Source organism: Brachyistius frenatus, unplaced genomic scaffold (assembly GCF_029030835.1).
Source record: "Brachyistius frenatus isolate BFR_SWC_R1_liver_20210118 unplaced genomic scaffold, ASM2903083v1 Contig_157, whole genome shotgun sequence".
NCBI lineage: Eukaryota > Metazoa > Chordata > Actinopteri > Embiotocidae > Brachyistius > Brachyistius frenatus.
In genome coordinates this window covers 634,356-652,605 of record NW_027210756.1, presented here as the reverse complement: position 1 = coordinate 652,605, position 18,250 = coordinate 634,356, and the positions used below count along the sequence as shown (strand labels likewise).

The following is an 18,250-nucleotide window of genomic DNA, read 5'->3' as shown; positions in this document are numbered from 1 at the left end:
ATGTTCGTTGTACTTGAAGGACCTATTTCTCTGTTCATCCTCGATTTCACGCTCATACAGCTGATGGATTTTGCGAGGGGTTTTGAAAGTGATATTAATGACTATTATTCCCCTGTGTAATTTTGAAAATCTAACAAAATTGTCTTGTGCAGACAGTGGGTGTAACAAAATCACTGAGGAACACTTTAATAGCTAAAGTCTCTGTGTGGAGCTCTAAAGCTGCTGAGAATCGACTCCCCAAATGATAAAATCTCACTGAATATACCAACTCATCTCAAATGTGCAGTTCTACTGTAGCCGACACTGAATCATAAATCATTCTCCTCCATTTTATATATTTTATGCTGCTTACTATTTGTGCAAAGTGACACTGGATGGTTCCAAAAGGGCAACAGCTTCGGACAAAACCAATGAGGCCGGATCTTCCATTAAGATGGCCAACAAGGGGACAGGTGACAACAGAGAGCACAAGTTAAGAGGATCCAGCCAGTGGCTTACACCGCCGGCATCCTGCCATCCGATGAGGGGAAGGCTCCGCCTGTCCAACTGCCTTCCTCACTGAGCCCCCCGCTGGGAGCCTGCCGGGGTGTAGCCATGCAAAATGGCTCCAAATTAGAGGAATGATCCAATGCTGACTCAGACCAGAAGAAAGTCTGCCTGGTAACCTGCGACATGTTTATCTAAATCTCAATGACTGAGTGCAAAAACAGACTCAAGTCCCAGTGCTCTAATTCCATGCAAGATTTTGGACTATTTTTTATTCAGATACAGTCTCATATCGAGCAGTCCAAACTGAAAGTAACATTTTTGCAGCCTGCCATTTACTTGTGGTGAAGTCTGGTAATTGTTGACCGTTGCCAGCTATTTGCTGAAGCTGATGCTCAGAGGACGAGGAGACATTTTAGGAGTCACAGTTTCATTCTGCACAAAAAACAGACAAACAAAGCTTAAATCCTAGCAGACAAACAGCCTCAGAAGATATTAGTCTGGATCTACCAGCTGAATGGTTGCTGATGTCAGAGGCCACATGGTGACCGAGGAAGCACAGGATTATTTTATGGCACTGCCAATAAGAAAACAATGAGAGCTGACAGATAAATCTAAATCCACATGTCACTCACATGTATACAGTGGAGCTCTCTTGGCTCCTGTTTGGTGCAGGAAATAAAAGTGGGCCAATCGATTCAAGAGTCTCCTGTGACTCCTTTCCCCTCCTACTCAACCTGGAATAGTACGCGTCCCGCAGAGGAAGCCTCTCACAGGGAAAAGACACACATGGGTTGTAAATTTTTGCCTTAAAAAAACAGAATTTCTTTATTCTTTTAGTCCTGGACGTTTCAGTTTCTATCTGTGACAGTGGATGACAAAAAACTGTTTACAGGAGGCTTTTGGGGGGGGGGATTTGTTAAAATGTGTTAAATACATAACTGAAATCCCAATACTGACTCACTCTCAGCTTTTAAGGGTTGACTATAGTGTCCACATCAGATGTGACTCCAAAATGTGTTTATATCCTGTTGTCTGCAAACCGGAGCTGAAATAATCAGTCAGTTCATCGACTGCAACAATTTGGATAATTGATTAACTATTTAAGTAATGTCATGATTTGCTAATTTAAAAAAAAAAAAAAATTATGTTATTAAACTTAATATTTTGGGTTTAGTTTGACAAAACAAGCTGTTTGAACACATGAGCATACATTTTCACTATTTTCTGACACTGCATAAGCCAAACAATTGATTCATCGACAGAAAACAACCCACAGATGAATCAAGAATGAAAATAATCCTTCGTCACAGCCCTAATCCCAGCGCCTCTTATGTCTAACCATCACTGCTATACAAAGCTCTAACTCCAAAGTAATAGCAGGCAGATGTGTAATCGTTTGAGGTGATTTGATTATGGAAAATAATGACGCTAATTGCTTCACTGCTTTACCAGTTGAGTGGTGACTTAGAAGTCCAGGAGAGAGGACAAGTAACAAAGCTGTTGTGTTTGGCCAACGAAAACAATTCTATGGCATCAGACGACACAGAGGCCGCAGACGGAGGATTTTTACTGTTGTCATACTGTAAATGCAGTGGATGGCAGCAGAACAAAAGTCAGCAGCAGCAGCCGAGTTGGATGATCAGGCTGCACACTGGGAGCACCATTATATCAGTGCACTACATGCAGACATGCTTATCATTCGCCATCATGAAGGACTGTAGATGGAGGAGAACGAGGTGGATTTTCATACGCACACCTAACTGTCTGCTCAAAGTTGACCCCGATGAACAATGATCACACCCTCCTGCCAGTCAACGCAAACACGATGCCATGAAGTCACATCCAGTCATCACGCGGCCTTTCTCCCATCCAGCCAGCGCTGACTGCATTTCAACATTTAAAAATGCTAATATCAGCCACACTGAATAAACCACGCAATGAGGAACCATGCAGCTCAATATAAATTAAATGCTCCGTCCTTTGAGTGCACTGGCTTATGTAAGCTGCTGCTCGTCTTCCCCCCCGCTCAGCTCTTCATCTCTGCTTTTCTTTCCCTACAGCAGCCTATCCAGCCCCCTGAAGCCCGAGCGTCTCGTATACACACAGCCCCATCCTAAATTAGAGAGTGCAGGGGGTTGGTGTGGAGGGTGAGGTGGGGATGGAGGGAGGGGGGGGCGAGGAGGAGGAGGAGGTGGTGGTGGTGGTGCGGGGGTGAGGCTGACTCCTGCATCCCTCATTTTCTCTGCCACCTTGAAAACAACACCCCAATTCCGGTTTTGTGCTTCTCCATTCCATCATTGTCTGCACATCACATGCAGTGCTGTTACAATCCTCTTTATCCACACAAATCCCAGCGCGCTGCAGACTCATAGTATTTATTTTTTGTGTGGAAAAACATGTATCTGGAATAAATCCTGATCCTCTTTTTGTTCCTGCATCTTCTTTCTTTTTTCTGTCTCTCTTTCATTCCCTGAGTGTCCCTCCATCTATCCCTCCCCCTCCCCCTCCCTCCACCTTGCACTCATCTCTCTGAGTCCTGCAGCCACGAGCGCTCTACAGCAAAGGTTTCGCAGTGCCTTTCCTGACAATGTCACAACACTGCTTTTGAGACAATCTTAGCCTCGTAGGCGAGTGCACAATGGAGGGAGACGGGAAAGATGATTTTGTGTGTGTGTGTGTGTGTGTGTGTGTGTGTGTGTGTGTGTGTGTGTGTGTGTGTGTGTGTGTGTGTGTGTGTGTGTGTGTGTGTGTGTGTGTGTGTGTGTGGGGGGGGGGGGCTGTAGTGTCGGTAGAGGAGGAGGGGAGGAGGGCAGGCCTGGCATAAAATGCGACAAAGGTTGCGAGCTGGTTTTAAACACACAATGTTGCGTGTTAAATGGTGTACTGGGCGCCTCAGCTCACTGCATTAAATGCATTTTTTAAAGAGGTGACATCAACACAATGGGCAGAGAGGCAGAGGGAGGACAAACTGCATGATATGATAATGCCAAGCCATTATTTCATATCCTCTGGTGCTCTCAGACATTGTCTCTGGTTGGACTGGGTGACTAGAAGGGCATATGCATGCCTTTACAGAGGTATGTGGCATACACGGGGTGCAGATCCAACCATCTGAATTCATTATCATCAGAAAGAGGACACGGGGAGGCTGGAATGTAAATCCTCCGTACAGAAAGAAAAGGCTTACCTCCACATTTCAGTTGTGCTCGACCCTGCCTTGTTTCATCCTGTTCCTCTCTGCCGACTCCCTCCCCTTCTCTCCCCATGACAGCATTTTTCTGCTATCTATCTCCACGGTGAGGCTCTTTCTCCTCCTCCTCCTTCAGTTCCTCCTGTCTGATGTCCTCTTCCTCTCTCCAAAAATAAAAATAAAAAGCAGCGAAACGCACACTTCCCGATCTCTGTGTCTACCGGCTCCCTCTATTCCGTTGTTAAAGTCAAGAGGCAGGTTGATTTGTGCTGTCCTCCTCCCTCTTTCTCCCCTCTCGCGCTGATTCTATTCCATTCACATCACACTAAAGCCAACCCCCTCTTTCTCCTCCTCCTCCCTCCTCCTCCTCCTCCCTCTCTCTCTATCACTCACAGCTTCACCCCTCCTCCTCTCCTTGACAGAGAGAGGTTGAGGCAACGATGGACGGACAGCAGCGCCCGAGAAGAGAGCTCTCTGTGTCTCACAGTGAAATCCTAAAAGACTTCATTTAGCCATGAGTCTGAATTTTAACATTTGCTGAATCAAAGGTTCAAAATCCTCAGACAGCGACATGGCACGCACAACCAGAAATGTGGCAGATCAGATGATGATGCAATGTTGTATCAAGACAGACACCTCCTACAGTTTTTAAACCTTTCTTGTACTGATGGAAACAAACATCAAACAAAGTCTCTTTCTTCTGTGTCAAAACAGACACTTCTGCACAAGAGAGATAAAGGCACCACAGCTCGGGGGCAAAGATGAAACTGGCAGTGTGTGTGTGTGTGTGTGTGTGCATGTGCGTGTGTGTGTGTGTGTGTGTGCGTGTGTTTATTTGTAGAGACTTCTGTGTACTCCCCAAACGTGGCCAGTGTGGGTCGAGATCTTTACAAACAATCAACCTGCCTGAGAACAATGAGAACGCAGGAGTATATAACAACACAGCTCGACTTTTCCTTCCCCATCAGCCACTGCACCGACTTACAAAAACACATACCTGTGAATTTGGGTAAACCATTTTAATGATGCGCAGGATAGGAGAAGATGAATCACGCTGCTTTAACCTACACAGCAGCAGAGCTGAGTGTCCGGCACCATCCCCCTAATTACTGCTGGAGTTTTCGACCCGGCCGTACCATATGGCTGTGTGTGTGTTACGAGGTCAGCGGCTCTGGTCTGAGGTTGGGGGCAGGGAGGAGGCAGAGGAAGAGGAGGCGGAGGAGGAGGAGAAGCCTGCGTTGCTGGTCGTGTGTGTCTTGAAGAGATAAGAAAAATAAAAACAGAGGGAAGAGTTGATAGTAGTCGAAACAGTTTTGTAAAAAACAAACACACCTCTGTGTGTCCCATCGGTGGTCAGGAGGCGTTTGTGGAGACAGCTGCTTCTGTTTTATGATTAATCCATGAACAATAAGGCAATAAAAAGGTGGAGCTATCAAGTAAAATATCTCTTACATTTTCATTCACCTAATGTGTTGTTCATGAGCATCTTACACAAACAGTATGAACTAAATAATTTAAAACAAATTAAAACATTAATATTCTGAATTTCCAGACTGTTTTTTTATAACAAAGTTTACATCCAAGTCTAATATAATCTGCCCATTTTCTTCCTGTTATACAATTCATTAACTTCATTAATTAACATATAAATGCATAGTGCTGGTGCATGATTTGTGATGGTCTGACTCAACTGAATCTGGTTTTAGAGAGGACATAGCCTCCCAACTCTTAGTGTTACAGTGACACCAAGTGGACATTTTCCTTTAGGGCCAAGAAGTCTCATGCACTTTTTACAGCTCTGCAAAGCAACGCATCTATCATGTGCAAGTTTTGTCCTTCTTGTGACATAATACATTTTTCGAGGCATCATTTTCTACAGACATGAAGTTTGAAACAACTGCAAATGATGGGCAGCGCTCAGCCATCCTCTTTATAAAGACCAACATTGATTCTTTAAATTTAAAGCATAGTAAGATACAACCACAAAGAAAGAGTGCTTTTTAGTTATTGTACATTAGCTTCCAGTTGCAGAACATTTAACCGATTCTATTTTTTTCCACCAGAGTGACCAGAATGGAGTTTTAAAGAATCTGCTTTAAGTCTTGTCTATATCCTTGGTGAGTTTTTCAGAGTACAAGTATCTGAAGCCAAAAATATAATAAATAAATAAAGCCCCTGGGTCTGTGGCTCCAAATAATACAAATTCTGCCACCAGACAGGAATCAGGATGAGGAAATGTAGATGTCAGGAAGACTTCCCAGATGTAGGGAGGATATTAGATTAGTGTGAAATTCCTCTCTGTCCTCGTGAGGACTGCTGTGGCTCTGCCAGGTGCAGAAAGAAAATGGGTGTGAGGTGACGTTGGGACAGATTTCACCAGAGTTGCAGAGAAATCGAGTGTAAAGCGAGGCTGAGGATTCAAACTTGACCTTCAGAGGTGACAGCAGCAGAGCACTGTGCTGTTTGATGCGGCTGCAGACCCCTCAATGAATTGGTGCCTTCAGCAAAAAAAAAAAAACAATGCCGCATTTATCAACATTGAAGTTCGCACAACTACCTTCAATAACTGAGGGTGTGATATAGGATCGTTTAGACGGTCAACTGTTTGCCTACCTTGTCCTGTCCAGCAGTAAAGATGTCAGTCAGCAACAGGCATGACGTGCAGTTGTTCCTCACACATGCGGCGGTGCTTTGCTTAAAATTTGATTCATTGCAATTGTCCACATTCCGTCGGCAGCTGAAACCGATTTAAAGTGGTCAGTTTGCATTACTGAATTTGCTTTAAACAAGTATCCCTCGTGCCAGACTTCAGCATGTTGTTTAAACTGTTGCATACAGGACAGTAAAATTACAATGCTGCCCCCTGGTGGTCGCGCCAATGCAAATGCTACGAAAACAGCTTAAACGATAACAGTATTTTTCAGTAAGGTTATTTAACCTTAACTGCATTGATTATTTCTATAAAAAAAATTGTTTTCTGTCATTTATTTTATATGCAAACTCACTAATAAATATTTTACAGACTCATCGTGAGCACCGAGTCCTGCAGGAATGATCTGTATTAAGTTACTTCACTGTCCTACATTACAGTTCGTATCAAATATGAATCTTAACTGGTATTTAAACACCGTTTGCCTTACCTGTATACACAGTAGAAGCTGGCTCCTGGGTCTCTGTCAGTACACATAGTTAAAGATACACATTCGGGATACACAAATGGTTTTCAAGATTTTTTTTTTATCAATTCAACAAGCTTCTCATATCAAATGTTCAAATGATACTCTCAACTGTGTTCCACATAAAGATATACTAAATGATTTCAACAAAGTATTTTCAACATCCTTTTAGACATGTAAACATAAAACACAAACTGAAGGTAAGATATCAATTTTAGGTCTTAATATTGTGCAGCCTGTTAGATAACATTGAAAAAAAAAAGAAAAAAAAAAGACAACTGTACACTAAATTTACATTCCTCTAACAGTTCAACATGGCTTCTGTCTTCAGTATGTACAGTCACAGGGAAAATATGTTTAACTCAGGGAAATGATTTGTCTCATTGCACACTGCGTACAAAATGGATTATCAAAGAAGGAACAAATATTTACCTGAATGATCACAAACAAAGATAAATACTAACAACTATGGAAAATAGAAGGAAATGAAAAGCAAAGTGACTTTTGTAAAAAAAACAAACCTGAACTGACCTTGTTGGTTCTTACGCAGCATTTTAACTGCAGGTCTGGTTCTGGCTGTTTATTTAAATGTACGTACTTTTATGAGTCATGTCTTATTAATTAGTTGACACTAAAACCAGCCTGGAGCATGTAGTAAGAGACTACAGGAACATTTCTGTTCTTTAGTTGAGAGACATTAAAAATCAGGCACTCAGAGAATAAAAAACTGAACTTTTCTATTTGTGTGTTGAAATGAGAATATAAATGGGCAGGTGTCTTTCCCCTAAAACACATCTGACATTTTCCCTGTTTACACACTCACAGCGCACTTCTCTTTCACTCGCTGGTAATAAGTGTGAATGGTAAAGTAATCAAGAGTCTGCAGATCAACAGGTATTGTTGTCAAACTGTGAAAACGATTGACACTCCTGTGCCCTGCGAGAAGCATCCGAGAGGCGTCTGGAAGCCTGACCAACTTGAACCAGAATCACGAGTGAGAGTAGAAAATGTTGAAGTGCTGTTCAGGCATTAGTTGTCCCATTGTTTAATGTGCGTTATAGGTCCAGTATATTTTTCATAAACAAAGGTATGTCAAACCTACGGTGCAGGACTTTTACGTTTGAAGGAAGTTCAATCCCTCTGTAATTCATGGTATACAGAAATTCTAAATCTGGTGTCTGATGAGACAATCCCACAATGGCCGAATTAATGTATCAGATGAATTTATTCACCGTTTTACAGCGGTAGCGACGCAGTAGGCTACAGTGGAGCCTATGACGTAAGTATGTGTTGAAAGTGGTTTCAAAGTTACTCTCACTGGCAGAAGAGGGAGACAAAAGTTCTGCACTGCAGGTTTAAATATGACGAGAGTTTGATGACTTTAAATAATGACTGGACAGAGTCACATAATACATTTTGTTGGCGTACGTCTCCAATCGAACCTTTGTGGGATGCATAAATCATTTTAAAAGACGACATTGGCAAAGGGTTTAGACAGAGACATTTTTGCTTGTGTTGGCCGAAGGAGCAATGACAAAAGAAAATAAATCCACTTTGTGTGTTGTATAAAATGTGGACTCGTCAACAGACGAAGCAATTCTACAAAACCACAGCTGGGGGGTTTGTACGTTTGCAATTTTAGCCTTTAATTTACATTATTGAACGGACACCTAATGTCTCTTTTAATGCACTGTTTTGGTCATAAACAGGATCTTTTACACAGTAGAAGGTGTGTTGTATTTTTTTTCTTGCTGTTAACCAGTCGGTCTTCTGTCCTCATGTTTGACAGCTTTTAAATACAATATATGATGAATATTTGCCAGAAAAGCTTCTGCGTCTCAAGTGACACTTGATGTTCAGTGTTCTGAATCTGAACAGAAGTCCTGGGATCAAAAAGGTTCCCGGTGAGAAAGCTCAATAAAAACCTTCCTCTGATCCCATCATTTGCTTCAAGTCCCCGCTGGAGGAGAATATTCAGTGAACCCGGCCGGGACTCTACCACTTGCCCCGTTTGCTCCAGTCTTTAGGAGTGAAGTGAAGGCATTTTGGATCTATGCGCAAGTGTCTCTTATGCATCGCTCTCTCGTGCCCGTCCACAATGTCCTCTGAAAGAGTCAGGATGTACTGACCCTACATTCAGGAAGCAAGACAGAGTTAGCGTTATTTCACGGCACACTGCAAACATTTTAGGAAGAAACATACAATGTTAAATAACACTTTTATCCTCGATCATATTTATCATCTTCTCTTTACTTAAATTTCAGAGAAATATTTGACTGTAAAGATGTAAAGATCAGGACCCGTTGTAAATCCATTTTCATTTAAATTTGAAGCAGAGGAGTGTAACCATTAATTAACACTCTCACCTTGTAATAGTTGATTAGGTTGAGGTACTGAAGCGTTGAAATAACGTCCTCTTTCTTTACACTCGTGATTTCACTGATCTCACTGCGGGTACAAAAAAAGAAAAGACAAATTATGACAGTTCTGCTCTGAAAACAGTAACAGGCTGAGCTAAACAGTCACATACTTGATGGTAATCTGTGGCCTCTCTCCATTGTCAGGTTTCAGGTCCATGAGAATTTCCAAGATGGTCTGGGACCAGTAGGAGCGATAGGACAAGAGACCGAGGTCAGAAAGCGGCTTCTCAGGAGTCCCCGTCTTCCCTTCCACCTTGGACAGCTCGTAACCTGACAGACACAGAACAGACAATTAACACAGGTGAAATATTGAACATAGAAATGCATATAAAACATAAAAATATTGCCTGACCACACGACGACTTCACTTACTGAACTCAATAAGCAGTTTGCCGTAGCCTCTCCGCTGGTAGGGGGGCAAGGTGAGGATGCAGGCAACATTATAATCTTCTGTCGACTCTTTTTCCTGCACACATGGATTAAGAATTTGGGAACACCTGGTTAGATCGAGGACTGAACGTACACACTGTGCACATAGTTCAATATGTTTTCCATGATTTTTGCACCTTGGAGAAGTAGCCCACTATGTGAAAGCCTTTGGAGTCATACTCTGTCATTACATAGAAGAGGAAAGGGTCTGTGTCGTAATACAACGTTTTATGGTCCAGGAAACACTTGGCAAGTAAACACAGGTTCTGGGAATAATTCTGGAAAAAGATAACAGACATGTATCAACCACAAATAAACAATAACAACAAAAGTTAAATGAGAAACACATCTAAACACGAACTTTGTTTTTCCTGCCGTCAATCTCGAAGAAGGAGATGGTGCCTTTGCGGTAGATCTCGTTGCCTGGAGGATGTCTTAGATTACATTTTGTCTGTCAGAGATGGTGGACAGAGGACGATGAGAAACGATCTAAACAGCCATAACTTAAGGGCTCAATACGTCAGGTGTTTCAAAGAGGTTCTCACCAAATGCCTCTGGAGACACTTGAGGCTTTTGAGGTACTTGAGACAGAATTCACAGAGGTAGAGGATGGGCAACGCGGTGAGTTCCTGTGGGTACGGTGAGAAGTACCAGGGCTTCAGTCTGTGCCGTCCCAACTCTATGCACTCGATGTTCTTCATCCGGGTGACGATGTCGTCGTGGCTGCGATCGGACACCAGACTGCCTGTCATGCGGGGCGCAGTCGGGATGCCATCCGAGCTGTCCTGGGAGTCCTGGAGGTAAACAATGTACACACATTAGACACTGTTGCTGCAGTTATCCTGCAGCAGTTCAAATTGTGGTAAAATAAAAAGCTGCTCAATTATATGCATTATAAGATTTGGGTTTTTTTTAACACATTTTGATTCTTTTAAGTAACATGAGTAATCACACACGTTTCGTCGGAAATGGACTGAACTTGGGTCCGAGGTAAGCTGCGCCCACTAAGGCACAGCTGAATTTGGACAGCCACACACAATCAATGGGCAATAATAGGAAATAAAACAGACCTCTGGTGGTGGTAGAAAGACACTGGCACTTTGAGGCTTGTTATACTGCAAAACCTTTATCATCTAGCAGAAAAAGACACAAAAACACAAGCTTTAGGAAACTAAAGCGGGTAATGAAATGATCCTTATTGACACTGAACACGTTGGTTGAGGGGGCAGATTTAATACAATACTGAATTTCAGTCCAACATTTGTAGTTTCCCCTTGCAGCCATAAATACGGACGGAGATGCTAGACAGTGACTGAAGAGTGGTGCAAAGAGCAAAAACAAACGTTCATTTCATGTGGGTTTTGTGAGGATATGAAGAACCCGCCGGCCATCGTCAACAAAGACGATGTGACCATGTAAGATGTCAGCTGCAGCCATTTTCTAAACTCAATACAACAGCTCACCTACTTTATGGAGTAAACAGAAACTATGTTAATCCATTAGAGGTCTGACTTGCTAAGTCTGGTCATTATTCGGCCTTTTTTAGTAACATAAAATCTTCTATTTACGTGCATAACTGTCATTCAGTGTAAAAATGTGGATGTAATCAAAATGGACCAAGTTACAATTACATCTGATGCTGGGTTACATCATTAACCTTTTCAAAACAATAAACATGCATTTTAAATTATTTTACAAAAGTCAGACCATAAACTTAAAATAAATGTGGGATTTATATACGATGTGGAGTTGAATTTTAGCTCTCTGTAATGTTTTGACTACATTTGATCAAAATGTAAATAAATATTCCACATTGCACAGTTGCAACAATTCATTCGGTCACTGAACTTCAACACAACAAAACAAAAGGCCAAAATAAATCAACTCAACATCAAACTAGACTAAGAAAAGAAAAGAAAGAAAAGAAAGAAAGAAAAACCTGCAGAAAAGAACCAGAGTGGAGGTTGGAAAATGAAAGCACAACACATTATCCCCAATACAATAATTTAACTTGCGCAAACTCTTAACAGATAGAAACTAAACCCAAAAACCCACAAAATGTAACATCCTGCTTCAAACAGCATAACAAACATGAGCTGCAAACACACAAATTAAAAGAAATTACTGGAAAATACTTCTGTCAACATAATGTTTCTAGACTTGGCCAAAAAAGAAAAGAGAAGAATATAAAATAGAATAGATAGTTATCTCTATAAAAACAAGTGAGATATTAAAAGGAAGACAAAGTATTGTTGTTGTTTTTTTCTTTCCTCACTATCATTACATTTGAGAGTGGTTTCCACTGCAGAAGAGACAGATTTCTATATTTTTTTATTTATTCGTTAGGACAATATAAACATGTTCTTTGACTAAAGTGTAGAATTTGTGCATCAGCTGGGCTCCAATTTAAAGGATTTTGTCACCTGCTGATTGGGAGAATGCCGCCATAAATCAACTGGTATACTGTGCATGTATTTTAGTTTACAGTGCTCAAAATAAAAGACTAAAAAAACATGAATCTATGAAACCAAAAACATGCAGAGACTCTAACAAAAGGTATACATGGAAAAATGGAGAAAATAAACAAACTATAAAGATGAAACAAATCAAAGTTCCATACCTCGTCTGTTCCCCCACAATTAGCTTTCCTCTTCCTCCCAGGCTGAGCGGGGATGAGTCGTCGGGCAGTGCCGTTCTATTGTTAGAAAGAAATGATTAATTGTTCATCAGCAAATGATAAAAGACTTCAACTCAAACACACGAGAATCAAAGAGGACTGTCTTTACCGTTGTGAGCGAGGAGAGCTGGTCATGGTCTTCGCGGGCCTTGAAGGTGGTGGTCTCTCTCACAGCGGGAAAAACAGATGCCTGAGAGGCTTCAGCTGAACTTGGCAGGGAGGGCACGGGGGTGGCCGGGGCTACCTGAGTCGCCAAGGGGACGGTCTCTACTTTCCTCTTCTGCAGCATATAAACATCGTTAGACATTCGGCTTAAAAGGAGCTCAGACACTAACCAAAACTAACTGAATCACAAGTTTTGTTTCCAAACAAGATTGTTTTTTTATATTTGAGCCGGACCACAGGCATGTGCTTCAGTTTTTAAAATACAAACCAACGTCATGATTAAAAACGGGGCACTCCAGTTCTACTTCAATGAGTGCCTTTTTAGTAGTAAATCAAATTCTATAGGTTTTTCCAATTTCCAGGTTAAACTAGTCTAATGTAAATTACACTTTATTTAAACCTAGTATTAAGATGTGATGGACAAAGATGAGCTGCAACTAACAATATGTCAACAGTAGTCAATAAACCAGTTGTGCTATTTAAGATGTTAGCTGCTTCAGGGCATGCAGATTTTTTTATATATTTTATTCAACAGTTGCAGATGATGAAAGCCAAGTAATCCACCCTCAGCACCACAACATAAGAGATTACAACAAGGACAAAGCATGCCATCTGAAAGATTAGAAGCTGAAATGTTGCTTTACAAGTACGCTGCATGAACCTGACAGACATTTGGTTAAACTGTGTATTAAAACCACCCTGGATGTCATGTACACGACTAAATCATCCTTTTCCTTTTATTACGTCACGGTCCTTCATATCTGGATTCCCAATCAGTTCAGCCATGCAATCACTCAGGACACATGCTAACACTCGGTTCAAACAGGTCTCAGTCATTTCTAAAAGGGGTAAATTCAACTTGTACCGGTGTGGGGAGGGTTTTGCCTCTGGAAGGAGCTGTGGCCGTTTGTACGTTCAGATCTAGACTCTTCCTCTGAATTGAACAGAAAGGAAGAGAAGGAAGGGGATTAACTGACATTCATGTTCACCCTCAAGTATTCACTGTGCACACAATTGAACTAGTGACTTGCATAATAATTAACCCATCAATCAATTGAAACATTTCCATTAAAGAAACCATTAAAAAAAAAAAAAGGCTCTGACAGCCAATCTGAGATCTGAATTACATATGAATACAAATATTTAAAAATAAAAACAGAAAATATGTTTCTTAAAATGGAGTTCTCACAAAAGCCCCTTGAATATTTTCCTGACATTATCTTTAAGTGTCAATGCTGCGTTTTCTGTCTGTAGATTTGAACAAATCACTGATCCGGCAGGTCATTAGTGACCATGTAGATTGTTACTAATATCTTGTAGCTATTCTGAGTTTTCTGCCCAACAAACCAAACACCGGTGGAGATGACCAAATCATAAAACACAAAATTATTCTTTATCAACAACAGTGTTAAGCTGTTTGTAGTATTGACCACTGATTACAAACGGTAATTTAATATTTTTAAATCTTCACCATACACTTTTATATACACAAGGCAGTATTAAGCGATTGAAACTGAAATTAACTTTTGAATTATGTGAAAATCTTTCAAGGCAAGGCAACACTGATCACATCCTGCGGTCCCACTTGCAGCCATGTGTTACATTTACTGTTTCTTTTGCAGCTGCAAAACACACTGGGGTGTAAATGAAAAAACATTGTATAAACTACTGTTTTAACAATGTTAAAATGATGCTGCAAATCCTGAGTGTACTAAAGCCATGTTTGAAGGTGCGAGATAAACACTCAGTGGTGTAGTACACACTTACCACTTCCCTCTCCGGAGAACTGGGACGGGAGCCTGGGAGACCATTCTTGGTTGGTGTTTTAGCTTCTTTCTTAGGGAACTGAAGCTTCTTCATGTCCAGCCTGTCCGCTGTGACCCACTCATCCAGCCGCTTGTTGACTTTTAAACACAAGCAATTTTATACAAACAAGAACACAACTGCTGGGATGTTTATGTGTAATGTAATCCAGTCTATACAGTTACAAAAACAGCAGTGGGAGAATAAATCAATTCACAAAAGGATTATGATTCTCCTACGATTTTGAATTGACCCACAAATGAAATACAAAAAGGGAGACCTACAATGTTGGTTAATGACCCGATGTAACAAGGCATGTGTTTGGGCACATTTTGGATTAAAATACTTCATTAGCTTTGCTTTGTTCTTAATGATCAAGAATAAATTCTGAATCAAATTATGAAATTGCCAATGGCTCCCAGTCCCGGTACTTATTATAAATGATAATTAAAATGTTAAAGAAAAACAAGAAGAACACAAATTACACTCACAGTCAATGTAGTGAACATAGTACAGCTTTCTCGAAGAGACTTCCTTCACACTTAGAATTTCAGCCAACGCTGTTGGAAAAGCAAGAGAGTCACATTTTAACTGAGTGCAGGAAAAAAAAAAAAAGTCAGCCTGTTGTTATTCATAGTTTGCTCTCATACACTCATGTGAGCTGTGACAAGGGGCGGCTTTGATTTAAAGGGTGAAACATTAATCCAAAAGGTTTGGAAACCACAAAACCTACTTGGATGTGAGGCTAGAAATGTCTTAAAATATGCAGATTAGTGCTGAGACAGGAGAAAAGCAACGCTGTCACAAGGAGGTTTGTGACTATCAAAAACAACACCGTTAATTGAAGGAGGGTCACTGCGATGTCCGGCTCATTAAAGCTGATTTTATTGTTGTTGTTGTTGTTTTTTTATCTTTGACCCGCCAACACAAGCAGGGTCAACCACAACCACTTTGACCCAAACTCAATCCTTATAAAAGAGGCAATACACATTCAGGAAAACAACTACTCCACCTGAACACTTCTGTTTCAGGTTTGTAAACATCAGCCTGGTGTCACATGGATTTCCTCCTAAAATGCTTTTTTTTTTTTAAATATATATATATATATATAAATGACAGTAAGAGTTGACTAATTAATTTCTGAATTGATGAAAGTTGGTGAAGCAAACGTTCAAATTAAATCCATGAGCACAGTGTAAGTACTCGTGTCCTCTGAGTGAGCTGTTTACGGCGCTTTGACGGGAGGCCGTGGCTCCTGTTAACAACAGCTGAGCTCCGCTCGTTAGCATTAGCTTAGCACAGGAAAAACAAACGGACAATACTTACGCCATTCGTCTTCGTGTTCTTGGTTTTTACGGAGAACGGGGAGGCGACAGCCCTCCACAATCTCGACCTGTAGAAAAAAAAAAAACGTGTTAATTTACGTCCCGAAACTGGTCAATGTCTCTAAAATAACATTGTATCTTTCGAAAACCTACTGAAGATGAGTTGTCCGCCATTTTCGTCATCTGTGAGAGCAGGAGCAGGGTGTTGTGGGAAAATGCCGGTCCGCACCAAAGACGAAATAAACAGCAAGAAAATACACCTCGCCCCAGGCGGGGAGCGGAAGTCGGAAAACCAAACCGGAAGAAAAACGTATGCACCTTTCTCATCCCATAATACCTTTGTTGAACTCGTCGTTGTTGTTGTTTTTTTTTACCAGCATGTTTACTGTGTGGATATCCTCCGCACTCATTTGTTTTAAACACCCACAGTACGTCATTTTACTCGTCTTAAATCCCAGTTGCTTGGTGCATTCAGTCCACTGAGCAAAAAAAAAAAAAAAAAAAAAAAAAGGTTAAATATGGGCATATGGCTCACCTTTTAAATACTTGTTTTAACAGTTTCTCGGTCATTTATAACAATATAGGGCTGCTTTAAAAAACAACAACAACAACAAAAACACGTAAACTTCGAGGTGACAGGCTTGGCAAGTGGTGATAGATACAGTATATATGTGGCACTGACACAAAAAGGGACCATATGTTGTACATGGAAATTTTAAATGCAGTTTTGCATTACTAAAGCAGATTGTTAATATAATAGCCTATTATTTATCAAAGCTTATGTAAAAGTAGCCTATTTGTTTTGTTTGGCCTCAATATATTGTCCAAGTCACTGTATTTAGAATTTTATCATATAGGGCAGAGGTCTTCAACAGGGGGTCCGCGACCCCTAGAGGGTCCGCGGAGGTACTGCAGGGGGTCTGAAATTTTTGGTTGATTAGACAATTTTTCTTTTGTTTCCCCAATTTCTTCCCCACAAATTTAAATATCTTTAAATACACATCAACACGAATCCAACATATTGTTCTCAAGCTGGGCACCGGTTCACTCACAGCGCGAGACTAGCCTGGACCTGTCCCTGCAAGGCTCCTGCAGTCCTCCAGTTTAATATAAAACACAATTTTATACAATATATATAGTAGGGGGTCCCTGCTCCATCTCTCTATCAGTTAGGGGTCCTTGCCCTGAAAAACGTTGAAGACCCCTTATATAGGGTATTAAATGATGTATGTCTTTCATCAGGAGGGAGGTTAATGAAGGACATCTGCATGCTTTCAGTGACCAATGTATTCCTTCAGTATCACACAGGACTTATTCCACAGCAGCCTCTTGGGCTTCTTGGTCAGGCTTTCTCCTGTTGTTTGTCAACCGTGTCTGCCCCACTAGTGACTCACTTACCCAGGAGCCGATAGTAATCTACGTTTGAAGGTGGTTACACCTCCAGAAGAAACTATTTAGATACATACATGCATACATACATACATGCGCCCAGTACATACAAATAAAATGGAATAATATTAAAATATATTAAATTAAATTAAATTTACTCACAAAGATTACTATTATTTAACTGAGAAATGATTAAACAACAGACAGCCAGGTCGGCCAGCCTCGGGAGAAACTCAGCCCACAAACTGCAATTACTCATGATAGACAAAACCCACCTGCCTTCAGGGCTTTCAGAATTTTCTGGTGGGTATTGTCTGAGGTGCTGAGGCCAAAGGCATTGTTTTTTTAACCAGTAGTTAGAGGGCAGACAACTTGTAAACTAGCAGTTATCTGAAATCAATCCAGTATTATGAGCAAGTGCATCAAGTTGTATTTGCATTCCAAGCTGCGCTCTTGTTCTCAGTTTGCAGAATTTAAGGTGAGCCAAGTGACAACCTTGCAGCACCATTATCGGCTACACAACAGCCTGATTGGACAGTGAGTGTGTTGATCTCTCTGCTGAGGCAGAGCCTTATTAGGCTTTAACTTATTAAAGTCCATTTGATTGCTACACAGTACTCTCAAACAACCAGAACAGTGTGTGTACACTTGCGAAACAATACTCCAGGTAACTATTGTGTTGCAACGTTGCACTTCAACTCAAGATAATCAATTCAGTGTCACAGCGTGAGTTTGCAACATATGGGTGTCTGCAAACAGCTTGACTCAGGTTTTTTTTTTTATCAGACAGTCACAAACAGCAGACCAAACCAGGCACCAGCCCTATAATGTTAAGATGAAATGAGGTTTCACATATTACAGAACACCAAAGAGACTGCATGTAATACTGATATTATCTTGTTTTCTCGCAGGGAGAAAAGATATACATTTTCTTATTGTCTATACATCTACACTGTAGGCTCAGGGGGAAAAAACAGGCTTTATAAAGAAAGTCACTTCTTTCAATGGCAACATAATCTAAAGTTTAATACATGGATATTTAGATAATTTTTGTCTGTCACCACATGATATTTGATGTTTTAATTTTCTTCACTGACTTCTCGGTTCCTGCTGCAGCAGCCTGTTTTTTCCTTTATTTTCACACAATGATCTTAAGTCTGAGTCTCCTGGGAGTGTAGAATACACAA

The 18,250-nt window shown here is 40.9% G+C and overlaps 2 protein-coding genes across 4 annotated transcripts in view; both read right to left on the bottom strand.

Moving 5' to 3' along the window:
* Window positions 1-4,003, bottom strand: part of sipa1 (signal-induced proliferation-associated 1) — a 34,670-nt gene extending 30,667 nt beyond the window's left edge. For all 3 annotated transcript variants that reach the window (XM_069716484.1, XM_069716486.1, XM_069716487.1), the window contains exon 1: window positions 3,677-4,003. The gene's annotated coding sequence lies outside the window, so the exon portion shown is untranslated. The remainder of the gene's footprint in view (window positions 1-3,676) is intronic.
* Window positions 4,004-7,365: 3,362 nt separating this feature from the next.
* LOC138631463 (histone acetyltransferase KAT5-like) lies at window positions 7,366-15,893 on the bottom strand. The gene is made up of 15 exons (XM_069716420.1): window positions 15,828-15,893; window positions 15,676-15,742; window positions 14,841-14,909; window positions 14,314-14,450; window positions 13,412-13,480; window positions 12,491-12,661; window positions 12,325-12,399; window positions 10,775-10,837; window positions 10,250-10,498; window positions 10,066-10,155; window positions 9,842-9,982; window positions 9,648-9,741; window positions 9,386-9,545; window positions 9,222-9,303; window positions 7,366-8,985 (listed from the first exon to the last, which is right to left on the bottom strand). Exons 1-15 carry the CDS (start codon window positions 15,855-15,857, stop codon window positions 8,851-8,853), a joined length of 1,632 nt encoding a protein of 543 aa, XP_069572521.1. The 5' UTR covers window positions 15,858-15,893; the 3' UTR covers window positions 7,366-8,850.
* Window positions 15,894-18,250: the final 2,357 nt, after the last annotated feature.

Excerpts from the sequence above, each read along its gene's own strand:
- LOC138631463 (XM_069716420.1), bottom strand. The coding sequence starts at position 15,857 with ATGACGAAAATGGCGGACAACTCATCTTCA. Across the intron at positions 10,156-10,249 it reads AGTGTCTCCAGAGGCATTTG|ACAAAATGTAATCTAAGACA; the intron begins GTGAGAACCTCT and ends CATCTCTGACAG. Across the intron at positions 9,742-9,841 it reads TAGTGGGCTACTTCTCCAAG|GAAAAAGAGTCGACAGAAGA; the intron begins GTGCAAAAATCA and ends CCATGTGTGCAG.